General features: G+C 40.3%; 1 protein-coding gene across 1 annotated transcript in view; it reads right to left on the reverse strand.

Annotated features, from left to right (window-relative positions):
* Positions 1-909: 909 nt before the first annotated feature.
* Positions 910-18359, reverse strand: part of BASP1 (brain abundant membrane attached signal protein 1) — a 53483-nt gene continuing 36033 nt past the window's right edge. The window contains exon 2 of the mRNA XM_068396970.1: positions 910-1802. Coding sequence (XP_068253071.1) covers positions 1059-1793 — 735 coding nt within the window. The 5' untranslated portion in view covers positions 1794-1802 and the 3' untranslated portion in view covers positions 910-1058. The remainder of the gene's footprint in view (positions 1803-18359) is intronic.

Raw genomic sequence — 18359 nt, forward strand, 5'->3', positions numbered from 1 at the left:
TTGAAGTAGGAGTTTATGGCAGCATGTTTCTAGGATCACAAGATTGATGATTCTCTTTACTTCTACTTCGCTATAAACAGGAGAGTAAGAAGCCCCAGATGTAACACTTCTCTGAGTGTAAGGATCTCCTTCGCCTAGTTCCCAAGGGTTAAAAGTGAAGATTTAATCACTCTTTACACTTTTATATTTTTTAAATTATTTAACTTTTATTACTGTTGCACCATTTATACAATTACATATAATTTCAATGCATCCATTGTACATTTTGTTTTTTCATTTGTTTTCCAATGAGTGTGTGTTGGTGTCTGTGACACAGAATGGAAGAGGAAACTGGAACTGCAATGAACGCAGACTTTTTCATTTCCACTGACCAATAAACAGAACTACAGGTGCACCCAACCACGGACATGCATTAACTCGTCATGAGAAATCTAGGTAGGCTAAGTAGGATGAGAATGCTTTTTACTCCCAAAAAATATTTGGAGAGGAAGAATTGGAGGATTGGCATTGAGAAATATGTGGACAGCTAAGTGAGTTTTGTCTGAAAGTTGGCATTCATCCACTGCATAAAAAAAATATCAAAAGAAGAAAGGCTGTAAATAAAAAAACCACAGAAAATACTGCTTTCATAAAGATCTGATTGCCTTGGCACAAACCCAGTGGGCAGAATCAAACGCATCACTCCCAAACCCCATTACAGAACAAAAAGAAGATTTTAATACATTGGTGGAGTGCATTTACAGCAGTTCAGATACAAAAGATGTGCTGTACTTTCAGACATCCATTTATTTTACTTTTTTTTTTTAAATCCAGGACTTGTGTCAAGTTAGCAGAAAGTATATTAGATATTTCCCCACAAAAATACTATTTGGATTCTCCCCCCTCCCTCCCTCCCAACTTGATGGGACATCCTTTTCAATTTTTCTTTTTTTTTTTTCTCCTTTTCTTTCTGGGCAATACATATTTGTTATTTCAGATCTGAAACGAGTTAGTATAGCTGAAAAAATAAAAAAAAGACACAGGTTGTTTTAAGTGGTTGTTTCAACAGGCTGTCCAGTTTAATCTTGCACTGCTATGGTTTGATCCGAATTAGTCGCTGGAACTTCAGAAGGTTTCACTTCCTCTGGTGGGGCTGCAGGGTCCGAGGCCTTAGCAGTGGAACTAGGTGCTGCTGTTGCTGCCACGGTCTCCTTGGAAGAAGGTGCAGCCTCGCTGCTGCTAGGTTTTGAGTCTGAAGCTGGGGCCACTTCACTTTTAGTTTCTTGGGCTGCAGGCGTTGCGGGAGCCTCAGTCTTTTTGGCTTCCCCTTCCTCTTTGCTCTTGTCATCTGCTTTACTGGGAGCTGTGGCTTCTGAAGGCTGGGAAGCTTTTGCATCGTTGCTAGGCTCAGAAGTTTTGGGTGCTTCGCTACTGGCAGCAGGAGCAGAGGCTGCAGTCGGCTCCTCTTGCTTGGGTGCCTGTTCGTTACTCTTCTGTGGCTCTACTTTCGCATCAACAACAGACTCCACCTTCTCTGGTTCTGGTTTCTGGGTTTCTTCCTGGGTCACTGTTTTCTCCTTCTCTCCTTCTTTTTCTTCCGTCTTATTGGCAGTGACCTGAGTATCCTTTTCGCCCTTCTCCTCCTTGTTGTTCTCCTTCACTTCTGTGGTCTCTGTGGTTTGCTGGGCATCCTCAGCCTCCTTTGGAGTCTCCTCTTCCTCAGCTGCTGCTCCTTCAGCCTTCTTGTCTTTGTCTTTAGCTTTTTCATCATTGACACTGTACCCCTTCTTCTTCTTGCTCAGTTTGCCTCCCATGTTGGAGCTCTGTAACAGAAAAGGGGAGGAGGTGGTTACCCAAAGCCCAGTATTTGTCACTGAGAGAATCATAATCCCATCAACTGAGGTACAAGAGTAAAATTGATGCTGGGTTCTGAAAAGGAAACTACAACCCGTTTGGTCAGAAGTTATCAACTGAATGCACTGACACTGCTGAGCATCACCTCCTCTGAGCTTATGCTCCGCTCAGCCCCGCAGCATTTCTGTCAGCAAACCCCCTTCTGCCACATCCCCTTATAAACGGTCCTTCTCTGAACCCGTCCAACCCTCGCTACTGTTCGGGGTGGGGGGGTGAGAGGAGGGAGTAACAAGATGATGGAGGACCAATATACATCATGATCTGTTGTGTCCTGAGAAAGGGATATAAAGGCTGGAAGTAGAAAAAAGCCATATTTATATTCAGGTTGGACACAAACTGAATTTTACTGTCAATCTTGGCATCCAACCCTGGTTAACATAAAGCCCACTATCACTCTAGCAAAGGCTATGAACAAGCTTTGCATTAAGATTCGGAAAGATCAAAGTGAGCCTAGAGTCAGCGAGAAGGCTGATGTTCCTCCTAAGACAGAAGACTGCATTACGTGCTACACTCTCTCCACCGGTTACCCACACAGCCAGCTCCCACTGTAGCTACAGCCTACGCGCAGGACTGATGGTACCCAGAGGCCAGAACTTGTGCCTCCTTCACCCAGAGGGGTGAGGGCACCATGCTCCAGCAGCCCCAGAAGGAGGAGCAGCTCCCAAGTGGGGACATCCTCACGCATGGAGCCCCCACCCAGCCCCTTCCCACCCTGCAGCTCCCTCAGGGATCGCTGGCAGGGAGCCCCACATTCCCACACACAGCAGCACCTCACAGCCCCCCGCAGCGGGATGGGAAACACAGAGCCTGAAACACAGCAAGCCTGCAATCACTCGATGAGACAACAGAAGCAAATACAGGCGCTTCTGAATGCAGGCTTACGTGCAGCACATGACATGATGCAATAAAAAATGGGGGGGTGAGAGAGGTGCATGCTGTGTAGCCTCTGCTCATGGTTTGCAATCATGACAAGTGATCAGGTACACAGTTCAGTTGTTTAAAAGCAGTTGAGCATGTATGTAATCACATCAGTATTTATATACCCTTCGTGTGGGAGTCTCAACTAAGAATATACAAAATTTTTCACAGTACTTCAAAGCAAACTTTGCCTGTGAACACAGGAGGGGACACAGATATATTGTGTTATTAATGAACATGAAAATCTCTATGATTGCCTAAAAAATACACTTCTGGTATTAAATACACCATTCATACTCAACAAAAGATTAAGAAAAAAAATTCCTAGTTTCATACCATTTGAAAATAGTGCAGAAGGTGATTTTTTTCAAAATACTGTCAAACAAATGTTTAATTTAAAAGTTTCTCCAAGAGAGCCAAATCATTTTAATTTTCTGTTTTGCAAAGGTAGGTAGTCTCATAGGCCCTATATTTTTCACACACTTGCCAAAATTGTGGATACAAACCAGTAAAAATTCATAAGAGTGCTCATAGAAAGCTAAATAATAATTTTTAATACCACTAAGAACTAGCTGTATCTCAGTAGATTTTCTGCTACCACAGATACAAGGCACAGGCACAGCCCAACAGTAGATTTTCCACGTCTTGGGCAAAAATGAGATATTATGGTCAGCAGAGACCTTTCTGATTCCAGCTCTCAAGAAGAATAACAATTTGCAAATACTATTGAAGGGTTAGCACACAGCTCTGCAAAATGGTAACCTGATGTTACTAAAATACTACTTTGTTGTCTGAAATTTTATGGGCAACATCAATAAAAGGATTAACTTCCACAGAGCCACAGTTGAGCAACCTGATCTCTACCTTCATAGCAGAGATACCAGCTTTTTAGGTATTTAGGGCAGGCTATGGACATTAGTTTGTTATCTGACAAATTTACAGGCTTCTTGATACTCCATGAATATTACTGCAGCTTATTGTTTATGCAGTTAGAACCAAACACTTTGAAAGGGCATTTGCAAGTCAGCAGGATCAGAGATTTATACTGAAGTCATGTGTGTATCCCAATTTGCAATCCCTAATTAAGCCTGTATTTGTTTCCCAGCAAAGCCCAGATACCATGAGCCTAATTTCATTTGCTGTCTTCTGTATTTTCCAGATTTTGCTATTTCATGGATAGTAGTAACTCATCACAATTTATATTTTCTTCCACAAAAAGCTTTTAATCTCAGATACAGCTGGCTACAGAATGCGTATGCCAAAGGACCTTTAATAAGCAGAGAAGCATGCATATGAGTGCTCCCAAACTATGAAAAGAAACATTCACTGTCTTTGCTCGAAGGTATACTGTGAAATCAGTGTGTCTCAATTTGCATCACAGCCAGCTGGCTCAAGATACTGCAGCAGAAGATGGGGAAGAGGTTCAGAGACTATCATTATGCTCTATTAGTAAACATTCACAGTTACAAATAGACTACCACCTTCCAGCATAGTTTCAACTACTTTATACAGACTAGATTCACTCCTTGTGACGCTGGATCTTATATCTCCCTATTTGAAAGCCCTCTAGATCATCATCATTATAGCTATGCCAGGCTATCATGCAAAAGCACAGCAATCAGCAGGGTCATCGCCCAGACCTGCAGGCAGCAATGCTGCAATGTTCCTTTCCCCCTATATCTGAATTACAAACACTGCTCCTCCTCTCCCCAGCCTCCTGATAACCATATCTGGGCTTCCCTGTCACGTTCTCCAGAAACAGCCCCCATGTGCTTCATTGCCTCAAACAGATGCTGATCTAGCCCCTGCCCCACCTTAACTGCCTGAAGCACAGCTCTGAATGGCCCAGTGCAAAGAGTCTCAGGGTGCAGCATACACAAATCAGACCTTAAAAAGTATTTTAAAATTACAACCAACTATACCTGGAAGAAACAGAGCATGTAGATCAAGCCATTTAACTATCCCTGTGACTGTACTGGCTGTTCTTGAAGGGATAATCCTGCCTGGTGCCACATGAAAGTGAATCTCAGTGAAACGTCTCATAAGTGAAAGTGCATTAAGTCACTGTGATATGTATTCACATGGTGTTAAATCTACTCTGTATTACTACCTACATATTAACACTTGCAAGAGTACAGACCTTTTTACTCCCCCCCGACCCCATCAAAGGACTAGAGTCTAACAAATAGGAGATACCCTGTCTGTCCCAGGGAGTCTGATGGCCCTGGCTCTCTTGCTCAGCCTCTCCCACTTCCCCTGCCTTTCCCTAACCCACCATTGCATCCACCTTGTAAATGACAGACCCAGAAAAAAAAAAAATTTCCTACAACTATTTACCATAGAGACTAAAACCCAGTATGGCTTCAGTTATTTGCAATACCATTAACACACAGTGGTTTTGAACCAGCTCTAGCAGATACCAGATAAGTGCAAAGTACATCCAAAAGGAAGATCCTTGAAACTTTTGGTGCTTAGCACCATTCTTGTAAAACGGCACAGCATTTGATGGCTGTGCCTCTTCACTACCAGACAGAAAAGGCTCTAGAAAGAGAACATCTAGAAGCAGATCAGACCAGTGCATCAGAAGAGCAAGGTTAAATACAACACTTCGAAGTTACAAGAGACTTCATCTGCTTCTTAGTGTGCTCAGTATTCTTTGATTGTACTGCTCTCCTCATGGAAGAAGAAACAGATTCAGAGATCACTATGGAGGACTTCTACAACAGAAACAAGGATTTCTTCAGTTTCTAAGAGCTACTGGTCATTGTGCTCATCCTGAAGTTTCCATTCACCTCAAGAAAGCAAGCTCCTGGAGAGCTTGCAGAGGTTATCTTTTTTATTGCATATAAGAAATAACCTGACTATATTTGTATTACAAAATATCATCTCTACAGGTCACCTAGAGCACATTAAGCACTTTGAAAATTGAATATTCTTGATAATCAGGATTTCCTGGGATAACTGTGGCAAAAAAAGAGTTAATGTCCATAAGATCGTAATACAGCAGGAAGAACAACTCACAGAACATTACAGATTTTATGTTTGAAGACTGAACTGATCTGATGGACATGAGTCACTGGAACACAGGCAGCATACATTTGTACAGTTTGGGATAAGAAATATTATTTCGAAGCTTTGTATTTCAAATTGTGCTTCTATATTGAAGATGTCCCTAGAATTAGATTCTTACTGTCTCTTCTGTCAGTAAAGATTTGTCTGCCCAATTAGATTTCTTACGTGCTAATAAATTTCTAAACATTTCATTTAGCATACACTTTCATATCCCACTAAAGGGTCTGGCTATTACAGGAATGGCCTTGCTATCACCCTCATTCTCAGTACAGAGAACAGTGCATCAGGAAAGGACAAAAACACAGGTATCATCTGTAAATTACCATAGCCCAACTGCCAAAGCTAAACTTCCAAAGTTCCTGTTCAACTTCATGCAAAGTGTGAGGAGCTCAGCCCGCCTCCAGAAAAACAAGCTCAAGAGGACAATAGGTATCTTCTGAAATCCCACTGCCTTCAGCGCAATGTAAGCACATGCAGTAGGTTAGGCCAAAGTAGCCTTTGCACAAGCCTGTTCCCAGGCATGAGTTATCTCACATCGCCTGCAGACAAGAGCTGTAAAATGCACATCCCTCCCAAGGCAGGGTTTCAACACTCCAAACCAAAGGAAATACCATCCCAGAAACAGCCCCACCCCACAGCTACCCAAAATAAATAAAAAGATCTTGAAGAAACCATTACATCTCTGTACCACATTGACTCGCCTCTGTTTTCTTTTAAAAAAAGCAAGCTTTTATAAAGGAATATATGTAGGATCTTAAGGAAGCAAGGAATTTCTGGACACAATTTTCAAAACATATTCTGAAACTTTTATGGAAAAAAAAAATAATTTATTACTTCTCAAAATATGCAGTACAGTTTTACGCTTCCCATTACACACACACACGCACACTCAGAGACACTCCTGTCTCACCAGCCCAGGTCAATCAGTTTACCGGGTTAACGTTAGAAGATGTCTGTAGCGTACTCCTAGACAGAAGTACGCTCGCTAGCCTTGTCTTTTAGCAACAAAGCCATGTTTTCCTGTTCTTTCTCAATTATCCTCACACAACTTCCTTTTCCTCTGATGTTACTTGGAACTAACAGAACAGAAATGCTAGGTCTCACTCAGGTTCAACCACCATCGCACCTCAGTGGCAGTGATATGTTCTTTTCTTCTCTTTTCTCCTTCTCTTCTTTCTCTTCTCTTCTCTTCTCTTCTCTTCTCTTCTCTTCTCTTCTCTTCTCTTCTCTTCTCTTCTCTTCTCTTCTCTTCCCTTCCCTTCCCTTCCCTTCCCTTCCCTTCCCTTCCCTTCCTTTCCCTTCCCTTCCCTTCCCTTCTCTTTTTATTTTTTCTCACTTTTCTCTTTTTTTCTTTCTCCTTTCTCCTTTCCTACTGTACCCTACCGTACCCTACCCTACCCTAACCTACCCTATCCTCTCATTCTGTGTTCCATTGTGGTGCTGGTGCAAGGGAGGAAGCAAGAAACACACACCTCACCACCTTTCCCTCCCAAAGAGATATATCCAAGGGTAACAAGATGCTAGTTCATTAAGTGCACACAACAAAATAAGGCCTGTGGTCTGCACATGCCCTGGTTGTTCAAGCCGAGTCCTTAATACTGAACAATTTGGTGTGTTTATTGCTGTGAGACACACAATAATAAACTGGGAACATCTCGGCTTGGCACTTGTGCTGTTTTCTTCATGGGCCACAGATAATTTTTTCTCCTTCCCTCACCATGTGCACAGTCCTGTAACTACGGTGCCTCCTTTCCTTCCTCCAAAGCCTCATAAATCTCAAGATCTAGTAAAGGAGCATAGAGTGAAAAAAACAGTGAATGCTTAAAACACAGAAATTGTGCTCACTTGATTTTCTAACCTTGATCTTTAAAAGAAGCCAATTCCAGTTTTGGTACTGTCCTGTTTTCTTTTATATCCAACCAATAAAGGAACTCTAAGAAGGATTATTGCCAAGTCTAAGGGTTTAATTCTCAGCCAGATTTCAGTTCTATTTTCGTCTGGTGAGAAGTAGAATGTATTTGATGCAAATTTCCTTTAAAAAAAAAAAGAGGAACTTAAATTTTTATATCATTTTAAAATTCCTGGGGACATGTACACCACACAAAAATGGGAAGGATGATGTTCGTTTTTAATACAGGCCGTTTGTCATTAATATATCTGAACTATGATCATTGATAATAGACTGCAATTATGAGAGCTACAATAATTTAAGCACACAGCAGGCTGATATAAAATTGTGCCTGACTATTTAAGATCTTGTACATGAGTAACTGCTTCATTTGAGAAGCATAACTACTAATAATACAGCAAGTTATCAGAAAAGTTAAAAATCACAAGACAATTATTTGAGAGCAAATTAAAAAGTTGTACCTGAGATATTACTAAGTGAAATACTTGAGCTCTGAGGTATGTATTAATTCATCACTTAGGAACCTATTTTTCCAAGAACAGAACAGGAATGAAGACCAGCAGTTTCATTTAAAAAAATGGAGTTGTTTAGCCTGGAAAAAAAGGAGGCTGAGGGGAGACCTTATCACTGTCTACAACTACCTGAAAGGAGGTTGTAGCCAGGTGGGGATCGGTCTCTTCTCCCAAGTAACATGCAATAGGATGAGAGGAAATGGCCTCTGGTTGTGCCAGGGGAGGTTTAGATCGGCTCTCAGGAAAAACTTCTTCACTGAAAGGGTTATCAAGCATTGAAACAGGCTGCCCAGTGAAGTGGTTGAGTCACCATCCTTGGAGGTATTTAAAAGATGAGTAGATGTGGTGGTTAGGGACATGGTTTAGTGGTGGACTTGGCAGTGTTAGGTTAACGGTTGGACTTGATGATCTTAAAGGCCTTTTCCAACCAAAATGATTCTGTGATTCTATGATTACAGGCAAAGGTTTTGCCAAAACTATCAATTCGTTTACCATCAACCTGAAACCACAAGTACTTTGCACATGTAATTTGTTTTTGCACCCTGTGTGGAAAAAAGCTAGTTAGCTAGGCAGAATTCCTGAATAAAAATAAAATTTATCCATTATTTGATCGACGAGTGATGAAGATTTTGTAGGTTACATTGAAAGCAACTGTCGAAGACTTTGGACTTGTGTCCTTCTGACTTGGAGGACTGTAGAGCTGAAGAGCCTGGAGACACATAGTGACTGAAGATCCACTACCTAGTCTGACTTTGGTCAGACACCAGCACTACTTTAGCTGTAGGAGAATCTGCGGAAACAAATATATCAAGGTACCACCTTATGCAGTCTCTCTGTATTAAATATAGAGATAAATATAGTCTCTCTATATTAAAGCCACTTTAGTGAAGTACCGATCTGTGTGCTGCAGAGCCACTCTGTAGGAGCGTGCTCCCAAATGTAATACACCTCATTTCTTCAAGCCAATACACCCTTAGCTTCTCCAGCTACAAAGCCATCTTGCAGAAAACATGAGCAGAACATGGACAAATACAGTCTTGCCTTCCCAAGTCAACGAGCAGCATGGAAGAAATGCTCTGCTGTGTGAGAACTCCCCACCCACCCCAGGCGAGGCTGTGCTTTGTAGGCACAGGTAACACCTTCTATTAGACCAGCTAATATGGATAGAAATAACATCACCCCTGTTCTCCTTGGACCATTGTCTACAACTGATCCATTTTGGTGTTAGCATTATTTGATACTTTCCTATTGCTGGTTTTAAATCAGAATCGCACTGGTTTTGCCACAACTGTTTTTTTTCCAGTGATCCAACACAACACTGCATTGCCCAGCAGCATAGATACAACTGCCAGTGCCTGCAGTTTCATCCTTGGCAGCTCCTGCAAGGCTGTTTTGCATTGTTTATAACAGAAACAAAAGCCATATTAAAAACTGAACAACACAGAAGTATAACAAGTTATTTTTACAGTGCAGTGTATGTGTTGCTCAGCCTTGCGTTCAGTTCATCCTATGCTCTGATTGCTTAAATTAAAAATGCTGCCATCAATTTCTCTTTGCCTCATCTGCCCCATTCAGTCTACCAGCCTTCCTACAGACTTGAGACCCAGCTCATGTTCAAAGCATTTCTCCTATATTAAGATTAACTGCATATGTTCTGTTTGTTGAATAATAAAAGCAGGTTTGCAGACATGCTCATGCAGGTACACACATGCAGCCAAAAGTCAGCCTGCCCCAGACTGAGATCTTAATCACACTATTGTTAGGCACACAGTTGGAAGGGGAAACTCTGCTGTAAACACCTGTTTTGCAGAGACTCAGATTAATTTTACAAGAACACCTCTTGAAGAAACAGTTTGCAGGCTTCAAAATAACCTGAAAGACTAAACCAAACATATAAGCATGTGCCTCCTCCTTATTCTTTCTAAGTCACCACGTCACTTTGGGGTTTGTTCATGACTCCCCAGGAAGCAGTTTAATAAATGTTTTACACTAGCCAAAGCCTTCTAATCTGTATCCTAGAACTAAGTTCCTAAATAGGAAATGATGCAAATTTCAGAGGTGCTTATTATCCACATCTTTCAAACTGTTCAGGTCCCAGGAACATGCACAGCCGAGGGAGAGGCGAGATTCCACACATATTATTCCAATTATGGCCAACCACTTTTTGCCTCCTTCAAATACTTAAGACACCACCACCATGTCTAATTACAAAAACACACAAGGTGATAAAAGCCTAGATAGTGGGAAGATTTCCTTCCAATACACATTTTGCTCAAATTTGGTCCTTCCAGCGCTATCTCTATCATGGATCTCAATACCACAAATACGCTTGGCTTGCAGACCCCTGGACTCTTTTGAGTGCCTCCAAAAGAGACACTCCAAAAATGTAACAGTAAGAAGTTAGGAACCAAGGAAAACATTAGCCTCCTCCACACTACAATCCCAGTGAAGAGCAGACGTGGGAAGACCTCATTCCTGGAGGGACTGCACACTGGGAAAGGGTATTTTTTCAAAGTTAACACCTATAGCTTGTATTTCTCTAGCCTCATCCTGAACAAAGAGCATACTGTACGAGGCACATGAGGAGATTTCAAATTCATGCTTTCTATAGAAAAAAAAAATTGCTATACAATCCTCATTTACATTTTTCTTCCATAGCAAAGGTTCTCAGTTACTATTTGCATAAATAGCAAACTTACCTGCCATTTACTTAACAAGGACATGTGGAGAGCCATATTCACTTTTCGAAAAAGGCCTTAGGGTATTTAACTAGGGAACTGTCACTGGAGACAACTATTTACAGGGATCTACATTTACATTATATTTGTTTAACATTCCACACTTTAAAAAAACTGTGTTACTTAAATGCCCATTTAACTGGTCAAACCAGTTTTAATTAAACTTGAGACTGTCCTCAGAATATAAATTACAGTATGCTGTAAGAAACTGATACATTAACTTGAAATCTTGGAACTACCAGTTTTACTTTGAAAAGGGATTCTCCAACTGACTACTAAATGCTTCAGCATTTTTCTTTCCCATCTCTAGGCTGCTCATGGTGCTGCTCACTGGAAGATCACTGGGTGTATGCCCCGGCTGTAAGAAAACATCCTATAGCTAGGAACAGGACTCTTAACAGACAGCTCAGACCTACGATAGATCATGACTATCCTCAGACTATGTATTTCCTTCTTCTGTTTGCATGACACCCTCACTACAGGCAATGAAACCAACATTATAGTTGTGAACCAAAACCGATTCTCAGTTTTGTTTTTCTTTTTTAAACACAAGCTACATGGACAGCACAGCATTTCTGACTGCAGCACATGACTCCACAATTGCACCACAGAAAGGAAGAGAACAGGGAAGCAAGATTAGCCACCATTGACTTAACGTAGTGCTCTCTGCTGCGGAGCGTGTCGTGGTGTTCATGAGAACATTGCAAACGTTTCCTTCCAAAATAAATGGCACCTAGTTTACTCAGCAAAACAAAAGATTACCAATTTAAATGAAGTATTTATAGTTGCCTTATTTTTGCATTACCTAACTATTAAAGTATTTTAATGTTTAGGATCTAGTTAACACATTCCCTATCTGCTTTTATCTGTTTCAGCTCTGTATTAAGCTGCAGCGCTAGCTTTTTTCTATTTTTCTTCAAAAGAAAATGATTTCAGATCCACTTGATGCTCCAGGAGGTACCACAGCTTCATGTTTAGACATTGGAAGAGGTTGGTTGATTTAAAAAAAAAAATACACCCAGAGTTCTCTTCTCCCAAATCTCCACCACAGAACATGCAGCTGCTTCAGTTACTGGTGACGTGCCCACCTTCCTGATAACCTCGGCCCTGAGCACCGCAATGGCATTCCTCAGAAATAAAGGTATAAGCAAGAGTCACGGGATTAAACCAATTTCATCTTCCAGTTAATACATAATTGCTAATGACAGTTGAATTAGTAATTGGACTGTTATTTTGAAAATACCTGCAAGTTTAACATTGCATTAGAAAGCTATGTGCACTTAACATCTGTAGGACAGTATAACACATTGTGCCTCTGGTGGAATTAAACCTACCTACCACCTCAGCAGCACTTGCAGGGTGTTTTATACCAACTTCCTGAAGAGCTGGTGCATTTCTCCTTGGAATAACAACTTTTGACTTTCAGTCTTGTGTACGAAGCTTCATTTTAAACGAAAAATCCTGTACTGAAGTCAATGTATAGAAGTAAAGTCATGTTTTGCATAACATCAAAACCACATATAATTAAACCCTGCAAGACTTTGGGCTGAATTACAAGTATTTTTCATGTTGTTAAGAAAAAATTCCTCCTCGTGACCACAGTGTCAGTGTCAGCACCTTATCAGCTCTCAGCTTCTTACAGCTCTGTTGTAATCATGTCTTGTAGTAAAGACATGCTCAAAAGAAATGAGAGAAATACAAGCCTAAATGCTCAACGTCTTGGAAACCTTTTTTGCGTTCATGTTCCTGGACACTCATTTGTGCCATATATTTTCTACCAGACTGTAGCTTGGTCTATTATATTAAGTTTGTCACTTTGGTCATTCTCACTTCCTTGTTCTCACACTAGCACAATATGTGGTTGTTTCAACAGCATACATTTAACACAAAAGAAAATCTCATGTTCCAGACTTTCTTTTTTGATCCGCATGTTTATACTGGATTTTGACTTTTTTTTCCTTCCCCCCCTCCATTTTTTAAACAAAGAATTGCATTCAAGCTACCAGGCTTACCAGTTTCACTTTAGTTACTGCAGGAGGATTATCAAAATAACATGGAACCGGTACACAACAGTCACTGGCAAGCAAAGAACATTAACCATCTGATTTCTATTTGTGTCTTACAAATATCTCCACCATCTTTTTCACCACTACTCATTTACTCTCCTCTAATTGCTGTTCAAAATACCAAGACGTCTTAGGCAAACTTTTCTTAAGACTGGCAATATTCTCCAAAACTTGAGAAATGAGAGCTGTATTTCTTGACCCAGATGAAGAACCGTAGGTATGCATCTACGAACGCTGCCATGTGGAGCCTGTTACAGTCCTTCACTGCCATGTTTTGGTAATAAGCTAACACATATTCAGAGTGTGCCATAGATGGCTGAGAGGAAAGAGGCAGAGTTTGCTTTTCGGTTTTAATGGTGCAAGCTGACAGTGGGGGCTGCAGAATAAAACCAATCTCTAATAGAGAGCTTTGTCTTGTGTCCTGACATGATAATGGTTTGCTTTCAGAAATCCGCTTTGAAAATGTAAAGTGTTTCTAATAATCCCAAAGTAAGTATTGTGCCAGGCAATAAACCGTACCATGTCATATATTAAGCTGTTAGATATGTCACCTTGGATTCAAGACTCCCAGATCTAGACTGATTGCCTAAGTTTCTTTCTGACATCTTCACTGCCTGTACTTTCTCTTTTCTTTTACTTGGTTTTGGTTCAGGTTATATTGGGATGGCTGATCAGCTCTGCTAGAGGGAAGGTTACATAAGACTGGAGGCTAATGAGTCCATTTGGCAAGATGTAAAGTGAGCAGCTAGCAAAACCCATGAATTGCACTAAGAGATCTGTGTTCAGACCAGGCAAGGCAGAAATCCAATTTTATAACTACTCAGCCAGAACCATTCCAAGCTAGCAGCTACCCAAAAAGGAGAAGAACAAACAATGCAGTAGAAATGAAATGAAAACTAGAAACTGGGAAAGGTGATCAGGTGCATACCTCCTCTCAATAAAATAGCTTGTTTTTCTTTTCCATTTAAGTATCAGAAGGAAATCTGTCCATCTTAGAGCTATCAAATTTAAACTCACTAAATGAAAGCAAAAGAAAAATAACTTCGCAGGGATAGCTGTGGAGTTGGATGTAGTCCCTTTCCCTCCCCCTCACCTGAGCACTGACTTGCATTTTGTGTCAGCAAATGTAATTAATACCTAATATGGCCACAATTCAATCTCTGCAGTTCAGAGGCATATCAATTGCCTTAGATTATATTACTCTAGTGATGTAGACTAGCCCTCCATCAAGGCTGTATGCATGCCAGTTTGCAATTTTGGTCAACTCAGACCATATAACAGAAAAGAGCTTACTTTCCAAGGCCCACATGCTGTACAGAAAACTATTTATAGAGAACTCTGAGAGTCATTCCTTCAGTTTAAAGAGCTTTCAGCCCATGTCTATTTGAAAAATTATTTATTCTAACCAAAGAAGGCAGGCAGAAATCAATATAAAGTATAACAGAGCTATTTCAGGATTAAAATGAGAGAAGTCTATCAAAGCAATGGAGACTTGAGAAATATGGAAAATTGGTTTTCATTTTTCAAGACAGAGCCATAAATAAAAAGCAAAATACCTCTAGCAAGGTTCAGTTAGCTCTTTCAGCACTAACACATTTCAGTAGTAGCCCATGTTTCAAACTGGGCTACTGGGGTCCCATTTTGCTGTCCCCCATACTAGAACATACATGGAATCCATCTGTGCCCCAGGATGTCCATGTTTTAGAAGGAGTAAGAGGATATAGATTCATTTTAATGCTGTTAACAGAACACAACTGCCAAGACTCCAGACAATAACTGGCTTTTCCAGAGGTTTTTTTGTAATCAGTTCTCCTGGCTGGTGAGGTAGCAATGGTCAGAATGAGCAGCACTTCAATTTGTTTTTTCCTTCCTGCACTAGCAGGTTAGCTGGTGGGACAGGGTCCCTGCATTCCCCTATGAGAGCTCGTCAAGGAATGGGAACCGAGTGAGCGCCTCTGCCCTGCTGTTGCAGCTCTGGCTCCCAGGGTTTGGCAATTCATTTGCTTGGGGGGTGGGGAGAGAGAGCTGTGCCTCATAAACTTTAAGATGTTTGCTGTCACAAGCCAAGAGGCATTCAGCTCTGCAGAAATCATATACACAGTTCTGCTCACTGCAGTTTTCTGGGTAATCCCCCCACATGCACAAGTTGAGCACTAAATTCACACGTCCCAAACAAGGGGCCTGGGTCTAAATATGATTCAAGTGCATAAAAGTTTCATATCCATATTTGGAAATATTACTTTCAAAGGTTTCATGCTATTTCAGAAAATGCTGAGTGAGCCAGTATCAAGAAATATGTCTCAAGAAACATGTAACTATTTTAAAAGTATTTGCAACCCCAAATCTTCATTTAAGTCTCTTACCTACCACAATCTCTTACTCTCTTGTATTTCTTCTGTTTTTAATCACAGGTAATGGGTAAGCAACACCACAGTTACGCTTATTCTACTATTTATACATAAAACAGAATAAAAAACTTTTTTCCATAAATGGCCAATTTCACTGCCCACTTTCAGCTCAGCAATTCTTCACTATAAAAGGGCAAGTCTCCTATTTAAGTATTTATTAGCTTTTGCAAAGGAGTGATTAAAAAACTTATTCTTTTCAAAGTCTATTTTGTGTGAATATATGGGGCTAAAAAGAGGGGTCCTTTTATGCTAGTTGCCAGTCACTGCAAACTCATCTCATGTCACACACTTCCCCTAACAGAATCTGACATGAGCCACTTCATTCAAACACAGAAATCAAATACAGAAGGAATTATTCTCTTTATTTGGGACAGCATAGATAAATAATGCAAAACTACCATCACCCCATTACATTTTGTCATACCCTGCCATTCACACTTAGCTTCACGTGTGAAGCCTGTCCCAGCTCTGCATCTTTCTGCAAGTCTAAAGAACCAACCCCATACCCCTAAAATCACAACATGCTCATTTGGAGCAGGAGTCATCTTCTCAAGGTGGAATTGCCATCCTAGAGCAGTGAGACAATATGCCTCGGTTTGACCTTCTGGGAGCTATCATAGTACAAAGCATACCATGGTAAAAATTACAGGCGGGATCTTCCCTTCCAAAGACCAAATGCAGACACATAATACTGCAATAAAACTGTAATGTAGTACAAAATCATAAGAATATCTCTCTCTCCCTGTTTTCAGGGGTCCACAGCAGTCTGGGGTCAGAGAGGTAAGAGCCCAAAACCTATTCAGTCTCTTCCAGTTGCTGTTGCATGGAAGGTCACCTCATTTGCAGCCCAACTTCCTCATTTGCAAAATAGGATAATATCACTTTTCATCCTCAGAAAAGCTCTGCCTGATGCCAGCAGGTGCTATAAAGAGCTGGAGATATTTTTCCTTGTTTTAAAATGCAAGCTCATTCCATACGACTTCTTCACCCCAAATCTCTGTTAGAGAAGGCTGTTTTTCTGCATATTGGCACTGTACTGAATCACTGTCTCTGAAGCTTACCATTATATCACACATATTAGAATAGCATAATGAGCAAGTCACTCATCTAGATTTTACAGTACTGTCCTAATATTGTAACATGGAGCTGTAAAGCATCTCTGAACATTTTCAGGTATTGCTGAAAGCTCATTCTGGAACCAAGCTCCTTCGCATTTATGCCTCTGGGCTGAGAACAGCTGTATATGGACATTTTGATTTATAGTTCCAAATACGCACATTTCACTCAGTTTCAGTTCACTTGATGAGAAAGATTTCTTCTCAAGCTAAGAAAGCTCAGGTGCATCCAGCTGGATAAAGATGAAGCTACTGCTTGGCAGCCATCTTAGTGCTTTATTAAAGACAGATGTAAGAAAACAAAGTAATTTTGCTTAAATAGAACATTGTGAATGCTTGAAAAACTACGATAAACCCCTTTTAACCTGCTTACATTAGGTTTTCATGTGTTGGACTGACATATCATGGTCAGTTCTATGTTTATTCTATGTTTACCAATTAGATGCATGTCTCTGTTAAAAGGACATCCCTTTTAGGAGTAATTATTCAAATTTGAACAGATGCAAGAGGAAGCTCTAAACTGGTTCACTAACTTTCCAAGAACTTTTTAAAGATTATGCAGGTTTTAAAATTTTGAGTTATATTTGTCACAAGCTGCCTTTCCTACCTACAGATTTGAGCTGTAGCGACTACATTATTACAGTCACAGAAAGTAGTGAAAATTAGAAGTGTCTTCCTTTAATGTGCGATTAAATATCAACAAGGCATAGCAACACAGCACTGCTGGAGATGATGCTCAACAGAGCAGGACACGAAAGGATCGTCTGCAAGGAATGGCAGGAATTAGGGATCTGAGGGCTGACTAGTTTAGGTAAATTCCCCTAAGTAGCAGCACTTTCACACTGTCCACTCAAACTAGTCTGTACTCTGGAGTTTCAGAAGCCTTGGTAAGTAAATTAGGATCAGCAGCACAAATTTGGCCAGGTAAATAATATCAGGGCAATGAAGAATGGCCATGTAGATCTCAGTTCTTAGTATCTGCATCGAGGGGCAAGCGGCTACAAAGGACTGCACTGTGGGCTCAAAGCCACAGACTGAATTTGTGAACCTCTAACTTTGTACCCATTGACTTTGATGTAATTTTTTTAATGTACACTTTGATGTAATTGGATTTTTTATTATAAGTAGATGAAGGGCATACACAAGTTGTTGCAGGGACTTCAGCTTCCATGCAGGTTACAGTGTGGCAATTACGTAAACATGAGGCTTTTGAAAAAATCTCGTATCAAGTGTCCGTCCAGCAGGTTCACAACCTATTTTGTAGTCACTGGTTGGAAAATGAATTTATCTCAAAAGTAAAAAAAGTTTTTGGATTAATTTCAAAAATAAGTATAATTTCCATGTAAAAAGTTCAAATAACTGTCACAGAGGAAGAAAAAAAGATTGAGGGTTTTTCTTCTTTTAAACTAAAAGAAAACTACTTTCATTATCATATTTGTCAGAGGCCAGTCAGGAAGAACGTTATGTGTGCCAAAAAAATTTTAAAGATCCTAGCCTGAGAAAGAAGTGAGGTTAAAGTAACTAAATATTATGGGATCATAACCATACAACACTCAAATGACATCAGTTTCTACGAACTCTTATATTTGTAAGATATCAGCTCATAATTTTATCATAACCTCAGAGTATTTGGAATTTTTTTAAAGCATCAGCTCCAGTATTTATTATAAAAATAATCTAAGCTTTCATTTCTAATCCTTACTTTAGCAAGAAAAGTCCTGAAAAGAG

The sequence above is a fragment of the Nyctibius grandis genome, chromosome 3 (genome assembly GCF_013368605.1).
Source record: "Nyctibius grandis isolate bNycGra1 chromosome 3, bNycGra1.pri, whole genome shotgun sequence".
NCBI classification, from domain to species: Eukaryota; Metazoa; Chordata; class Aves; order Nyctibiiformes; family Nyctibiidae; genus Nyctibius; species Nyctibius grandis.